Source organism: Danio rerio, chromosome 23 (assembly GCF_049306965.1).
Source record: "Danio rerio strain Tuebingen ecotype United States chromosome 23, GRCz12tu, whole genome shotgun sequence".
Classification (NCBI taxonomy): domain Eukaryota; kingdom Metazoa; phylum Chordata; class Actinopteri; order Cypriniformes; family Danionidae; genus Danio; species Danio rerio.
Genome location: NC_133198.1, coordinates 22,368,925 through 22,377,110, shown reverse-complemented (window position 1 = coordinate 22,377,110; position 8,186 = coordinate 22,368,925). Strand labels below are relative to the sequence as shown.

The following is an 8,186-nucleotide window of genomic DNA, read 5'->3' as shown; positions in this document are numbered from 1 at the left end:
CATCTCATCTCTCATTTGATATAGTTATCTTTCAAAAGAACACTAGTATTACAAACACAACACAGAGGTAAGGCTGGAACTAGACAGTACGGGTTATAACTGCAAAACTGTTTGATAGGAAAGTTGCTTTTACAAATCAAGAATTTCTGTTTTGCTCTTTTGCACAGACTTGATTTGAAGGTGAATTTCATGATAGTTCATTTGGTAAGCCTGATGACTTTGTTAAACAACTGCTGATGTGTATTCAGTTATGTACAGCACAGGTGTCAAACTCCGTTCGAAAAGGGCCAACAAGTGCACAGTTTAGTTCCAACCCTAATTAAGCACACCTGATTAAACTAATTGAGTCCTTCAGGCTTGTTTGAAACCTACAGGTAAGTGTGTTGGAGCAGGGTTGGAACTAAACTGTGCAGGGCTTCGGCCCTCCAGGAATTGAGTTTGACACCCCTGATGTACAGGTTTAAAGAGACAGAATATCACATTGACATTTTTTTTTTTAAAATAAAGCTGGTGCATTTGGCAGAGCTTTGTGAACATCATGCAGCTGACGATCAGCCAGGGGACACGTGTCAACGTATTACGAATGTAAAAGTGGGTTGCCGCAGATAAATCTGATCACATCTGGAAATGGACTGGATGGATTAACTCTGTACCTTTGCCTGGGTGCTCATTCATTTTCATATTTTGCTTTTAGTTTGCATACTGTGCATGGTGTGGGAGGGAAAATTCTGGCATGGGTGTTAATCCTCTCCCATAGCACATCCCTGCAATGAAAGAGCAATTTGCTTAATGCAAAGTGCTGAGATGAATAATATCTCACATAAACAGACATCACTACATTGCCTTCACTTTTCCATCTTCTCTCCTCCTAGAGGTATTCACTAGTTGTGAGCTCATAACGCATTCATTTGTGCTTATTTACATGGTTTTAGAACTTTGCGACCATGTTATTTTGACATGCGGGATTAAATGTATCTAATGTTAATGACGCAATTGAAGGGATTAAACCTCGATCTTAAATGGCTCTAGATTGAAAGCTTTTAGTTGAGAATTTAGATTACAGAAATGACCTGCCTGATTATAGTGTATCTTCAGCACCTAGATGTTTTTGACAGCCTTTTAAAGGAGTTTCTGGAAACTAGCATGAACAGCTTGCGGTCATCATATCTTGTTGTCATGTCGATATTGTCATGGCAATCCAAAAATCTTTTGTACATGACTGAGCTTTCAACCTTTCAGAGACGTTCCTACTTCAATACACATGCTCAGATGATACATTTGCTGTATATTCCCACTCATTCAGCATAAAAAAGTATCACTGCACACTGTGAGACAGAAGACAGCCTTCAAATCTGAGGAACAAAGTAATTTATTAGAGAATTATGACATTAATTCGTGTTGCTTGTCCCAGTGATTCAAACAAGCAGGATTTTAAGGTCACAAGTTAGCTACTCGAAGTCATTTCTTTCTCTAAAAATCGTGAAGTTTTCAGTGTCCCATTCAATTGCTGGCTGTTCAACAACAAATGCAGCTTTTGGATGGCCATTTTTCCCAGCCATGAGTGGCTCAAGGAACACTACGTGCCTGTCGGACTGAGACTTGCTTTTCAGCCGATCGGTTGAGGGAGCAGCAAATATAGAGGCCAGATTGCAGCGGTTTTCCCCAAAGGATGAGATGGCTGGAGATGGAGGAGGAGGTTTGCAGCAACCACAACGGCATGGGGTTAAATACAAATACATCAATATCAGGACAAGGGTCACAACACAGCCTAAAAGAGTGGTGTAGCCGGTGTTGAATGTCTCCTCTGTGGAGTGCTGGGCTACCACAGTTAAGTTCACTTCTCGGGATTCATTGATCATCCTTGTGTTATCGACAGCAGTACACTGGTAAATCCCTGAATCTACAGACTGGGCGGCAAGAATATCCAAGCTACCATCTTGATTGAGACGTAGAGTCCCGTTCTGGATCAGATACGAGATGTTCTCTTGGTGAGGAATAATCCAGCTGTAGGACAGGTCTTCTCCGTTTAGTGTCCCCGTACAGTCCAACCGCACTTGTTCACCCTCGTAAACAACTTTATCAGCCTTCGGGGATATCAGGGATATCATCTTCCCAACTGTGCAATTCTCAAAGAAATGCAAAGAGCGCATGAAATTAATCGAGACTTGAGGCTCACCGTACATCAGACACTTGTAGTTATCCTTGTAGTCTTTCACACTTTGGTAGCCCTTCTGTTCCCAGTGCCAAAACATGCGGTATAGAGAGCAATCACACTCCAGGCTGTTGTTGTGCAGGTACAGGCCTTTTTGCACAGCGACAGGCAACAGCACAATGTCATCCATTGGCAAGCGAAACAGGCGGTTTGAAGAGAGGTCCAGCGTTACCAGACTGGGGTGGCTGTGCTTGCGAATCGAGAAGAACGGGAAGTCTGTGATTTGGTTCAGGCTGAAGTAAACCTTTCTAAGATTGCTTAGACCCATTAGAGTGTTGCTCTCCACACGTGTAAGACGGTTGTTGTACATCAGGAGCACCTCCAAGGCTTGCAGATCCTGGAAGTGATACTTCCCCACTACTTGCAATTTGTTGGAAGAGAGGTCCAGGTATCGTAGACTAGTAATGTTATGGAAAGCTCCTGGGCTAAGCAAGGAGATGCGGTTATGAGACATATGCAAAGTCTGCAGCCTTGGGAGTCCGTAGAAGCTGCCGGCTGCCAGCCATGTTAGTCTATTATGACTAAGGTCCAGGACAGAAGTTGTGAACGGAAGCGGGTTGGGAAATCTATCCAGACCCAAAGAGCCACAGTTCAGTATGTCAGATGTGCACAAGCAGCCCTGAGGACAACTAGCTCCTGAAAACTGAACTGAGAGCAGGATCAAAACCATGCAAGATGTCGAGGTCATTCTTTTGGTTGCACGTAAAAAGGATTACATCAGGAACAATGCTGGCACAGTTGGAGATGAACTCGATACAGGAAGCTCTACGGTTAAATCCTACAAATGTTGTTTTACATCTGTCATATCCTCCAGCATTTCACAGATGGACATCAGCAGATGGCGGAATCTGGGGCAAGGAATGGACTAAGCCAACTAAAAAAAGTCCTCAATTACTGTGTTTACATTTATGTTTAAGGATAGGTATTTTAATTGGTTAACATACTCCGTTAACACAGCATACATAGGAAAGCCTACCAGTCACTCAGAACCTTCCTGAATCTGGTTCCTCGGTTCTGACTTAGCTGTAACAATCCATAGTAAGAAGTTGTTCAAACCAAGTATCCTGACCTGGAAACCTCCAGAAAGTCCAGTAAGTTTTATGTAAATATCCCTAAAAGCAAACTCGCACCTTTCCCGATTCTCCTGAGGCTGAGCGCCCTTGTTGTTTGCAGCGTGTCCTTTCATTGAGTGATGAGCCCAGAGAGTGCAGCACTAATCTCTATCCTTCCCTCTGTTTCCTATTCAGAGCACCGCCTCACGTCTCTCCCTCTCACACTGTGATTATTCCCGATATGACTCTCTCTTTCTATCCTTCTCTCTCTTGGTCTCTCTCCCTCTTCGATTGTTTGGTTCTTTAATCCTCTCTGGATTTTTTTTTTCCATTTCCATTTTTTCTATCCCTTAACAGGATTTCAAATGCTGTGTTTGTAACGTCTAGCATTTCATGAAAATCATCAAAACATTTGGACTTGGATGAGAGAGAATTTGTTTGTGTAGAATGAGGTACCAGTCAGCTTATAGACCTCAGCTTTGACTCCCCCTCATCTCCGCTGCCAGGCAGCGTTTGGCAGCTGTTGTCTTGGTCATGGTGGTCCCGAGGGAGCTGACTGCTGTCACACTGCATCGGTCTTGGTTTGTTTATGCTTCTCCATCGGCCTTGGCAGTGTGTCACCAACACTGTCATCATCTTGTACATCTGGATGATAGTTCATCTATATCATTTGAATGTCTATTTTTATACACCAGTTCAGATTTAATTTGACTACATGAACATTAGTACATTAGTAGACTTTTTCGATTAAGGTTAACCTTTAGATTACCCCACCCTTTGCAAATAAAATATTACAGGCACCTTCAATTTATGTCCAAGCTTGTTTGTAAATCTATTGTTGGATGCAAAATCAGGCCTAAGAAAGCATGCTTTGGAATGGAAAGCACAATCTTGGAGTCAGTACGAGGTAATCAGTCAAAGCATGTGTGACAAATCTAAAAGTGTGAAATGGAATTAGGATGTTTGTTTTTATAGTGCCATTCTGTTAGGGTGGCATCTCTTCAGAAACAATGACACACGGCGTAGATACAGCTGGCAGCAGTCACACTGACAGAAGCAAAGAGTGCGCCCACACACACAAGACCAAACACTATGATATGTCTTACAGTTCTGCAGAAAATGACTGGAGACAGCTTCACACAACTGATCTACTCCACATTCACATGATGTAGGCACGTGAAATTCTGAATGCGTGGGGAATTATCTGACGGAGGATTCAGGTGAAGTGTTACATTTTCTGTGACAACAAACCATTTAACATATTCTGACTTATTATACTGAAATCAATACTTCACTGACCTTTTAAGTTTCTCCTGTGAAAAACGTTCAAGCCAATTATTGATAAAAACATTCAGAATGTCAAATCTATAAAAGAAATTTTGATTTATTAAAGTGTGCGCCCTAGTGTCAGGCAGGAGATCAGAGATGTTTTTGTCAGGAGTGTCGAGGTCTCTTTGTACCCTGTATATACAAATGTAATTTTCACAATGTAATCGAAAATGTTAGGTTATTTCAGATGTCAGATGACATCTGACAAAATATAAGGTCATGCAAGAGTAAATGAAACCATTGAGTTATTTGTCTAGATTTATTTGAAATTACATTTTGTCCCCAACATTTGGGTCTATATCATTATATATAAAAATAAACTATTTAAACATTATAACATTATAAATAAATATGTATTATTTATAATTTAACATTATTATAATCATCTATAATATTATATTATATTATAACATTATTATAACATTTAACGTTATTATAAATAACATAAAAATAAATTACATTGTGAATAAACTCAGTCTTCAAGAGGTACATCAGGACCCCCGGACGAGCAGATTTCCCATCAATCTGCCATCCTGTAGGAGGGACGAATGCCCACCTCTACTATCTTTGCACATTGTGACAATTTGGCTAGTGTACCATGCATTAACAAAAGGTGCTTCCATTAACAGTTGCCCATGCCCTTATTAAGATGCCCCGCATGGATATCAGCTAAAACAATTCATTGTGTTAGCCGTACCTGTACCATGTTGTAATAATTTCATTTTTGATTCTCTCTTGTTTATCTCATTTCAGAGGTCATATCAGCCGGCTGCAGAAGCTGACCCTCATCCAACCTATTACACTCCACATCCATTTCTAAATACATTCACACTCTTTGAAAATGATACTTTTTCACTCACATAGCCCACACCTTCGATGCCATATTCACACTAGCCTTTTTTCATTTTTGAAGTTTTCTGAAATAAAACATGGCTTTTCAATCCAACAATACACCAAACCATATCTGATCTAACTTTACAGGATGAAGAATCGCAGGATGCAGGATGATATTCGCTCCCTCACACACCCATTCTAAACCTCTTAGCATTTTTACACCACAAAAGAGCAATACCACCTCAGGGAAGCCCAGCCGATCCTCTCCAGCCGACTTCCACCATCATGCATTCCTGGGTATAAGTATGACTCTGTCATTTTCTTCCTATTTCACTTCCTACTAACATAGGAGCTCCTTCACTACCCTTCCCCCGTTTTTCCAGCTTTAACTTTTTTTCTCTCCAAATTTGAACTATCCCTTACTTCTATTCACTTTCATTCACCACAGCTCCGACCAATTCAGGGGTTGTCTCGAGTTTCAATTGCTGCAACAGCAACGCTCTAAATGAGCTCTCATACACTAACAATTTTTCTAAATACCACTATCGTTGCACTCCCCAGCACTAATACAGGAGTAAATGCTTCTGCGGGAGCACAAGTTGCCTCCATACTGACCCACTACACGGCTGCAGCTGCAGCTGCAGAAACGATCCGCTAAGTAATTTACATTACCGCGGGAGCACTCAAAACTCCAATACCGACTGTTGAGGTGCTCCGCTGATCTATACACACCATTTACACCACTGCAACTGCAGTGATGCTCTATCTGAGCCCCTTTTTCACTTTCATCTCTGCATATCACTGCTGATAGTATTTAACATTTCCGTGTGGGGCTCCAATACTGAGTATCACTGCACCTCTGCAACAGCAGAGACGCTTTGCCGAGCTTTATTTTCCCTCTGCACCACTGCTGCAGCAGTAAAGCTTTGCCTCAGCTGCAACTGCAGAGATGCCCGTTTAGCCTTCATTTCTGAACCACTGACTTCCATTGCACTTCTGTAACTGCAGCACCATTGCCGCAGAAGTGACGCTCTGCCTGAACAGTCTCCCAACAACAAATATAAACTCTGTCATTGGTCCTCTAACGCCTTTAAATCCTCAATTTGCCTCAGCCAATATCACCTCAGAGAAGCCTAGCTGATTCTCTGTAGCAGACTTCAACCTAGTTTCTAAGCAGCACGACTCTGTTCTCCCTACTTTTTGTCTTAGTAGCATAGGACTCATTTTTACTAACTTTCCCTTTTCTCTTCCTTTTCATAATTTTTCAATTTCACTTGCACTCATTCTCTGCAGCTTGGACTCGCACAGGGGTAGCCCCAATAGCTCACATAGACTTTCCAAAAATTTTACCATCATCACACTCCCTCGCAATAATACAGCCGTAAAGGCGTAGCGGGAACTTGTATTGCTTCCATACTTATCACCATCACACCTCCACAGGTGAAAAAAATATATAATTAAATGCAATTAAAATACACTTAAATACCCGCAAATACTTTTTAGTACATTATTTTTTTTTTGTTAAATAAAAGTTTGATGGTTTTGCACTATAAATATACTAATTAAAAGTATGTTTATACTTCAGTAGGACTTTAGTACACTTAACAAACGTATACTAAATACCAGTAATACTTAAATCAATTTTAAGTGTACTACAATAAAGTACACTACAGAAAAAAACATCCAAAAGAGTTTTATTAGTGTGTTTTTCAAAAGTGTGCTTCAAACATTAGTTGATTTTTAGTACACTGTTTAAATAAAACTAATCCTAAGTTTAAAATAAGTTAATATATAAAAAATCTATTACTAATGTATTGTAGTAGAAGTACATTTTTCCAAAAGTTGTACTTGAGTACACTTAATGTGAATGCAATATTATCAATAATGCTTAAATTGATTTTGAGTGTGGTAATTTTAAGTTTACATTAAATTTACTTTATTAAAAATCTATTAGTAATGTATTGTAGTAAAAGTACATTTTCCCAAAATACTTTTAATACAGTATTTAGCACACTTTTTTATACAATATGTATATTCTTTTAATATATTACTATTATACTTTAAATTAGTCATAAATACATTTATATATGTTTAAAAGTAGGGTTCAAGCATATTTCTAGTTGTAACTAAATATATTTTATAAAATACAGATATAGTATGTTCAAAGCACATTTTAGTTCAATTTCAGGGTGTCTCAAAATAGCACAGTTGAGTACACTTAGATGGTATTAAGTTTATCTTAACATATACTTAATACTATCTTTTAGTACATTAAGTACAAAATTAGTGTGCGAAAATAGAGCACTTTTAGTACATTACTGAAAAGTGTACTAAGTATACTTAAAGTGCATTTTAGTGCACTTTTTTTTTACCTGGGTCTACAGCAGCTCCACTTAATTACATTGCATTGTAGCATCATCTTATTTTCCATCACCGCACTCCCCGCAACAATACAGCCGTAAAGGCTTAGCGGGAACACACATTGCTTTCACACATATAATGCACCAGACACTGAATACCTATGCACCTCTGCAGCTCTGAGTCGCTCTACCAAGTCTTATTCCTTCTCTGCTACACAGCAGTTATTCGTCTCTTCAGAAGCTTTCTGACTTCCACCGCACCTCTGAAGTCGCAGAGACGCTCAGCCGAGCCTCATTTCCCCTCTATATCACTGCCGCAGCAGTGACGCTCAGCGAGTGCATATTCACTTCCATTTAGCATTCCACTACTGATACACTCTAGAACCCTAAAGCTACATT

General features: G+C 39.8%; 1 protein-coding gene across 1 annotated transcript; it reads right to left on the bottom strand.

Moving 5' to 3' along the window:
* Window positions 1-1,345: 1,345 nt before the first annotated feature.
* Window positions 1,346-2,900, bottom strand: LOC110438334 (amphoterin-induced protein 1). The gene has a single exon (XM_005162115.6). The coding sequence runs from the start codon at window positions 2,898-2,900 to the stop codon at window positions 1,449-1,451; it is 1,452 nt and encodes a 483-aa protein (XP_005162172.1). The 3' UTR covers window positions 1,346-1,448.
* Between the last annotated feature and the right edge of the window lie 5,286 nt (window positions 2,901-8,186).

What these genes read in the sequence shown, in the direction of transcription:
- LOC110438334 (XM_005162115.6), bottom strand. Translation starts at nt 2,900, where the DNA reads ATGACCTCGACATCTTGCATGGTTTTGATCCTGCTCTCAGTTCAGTTT.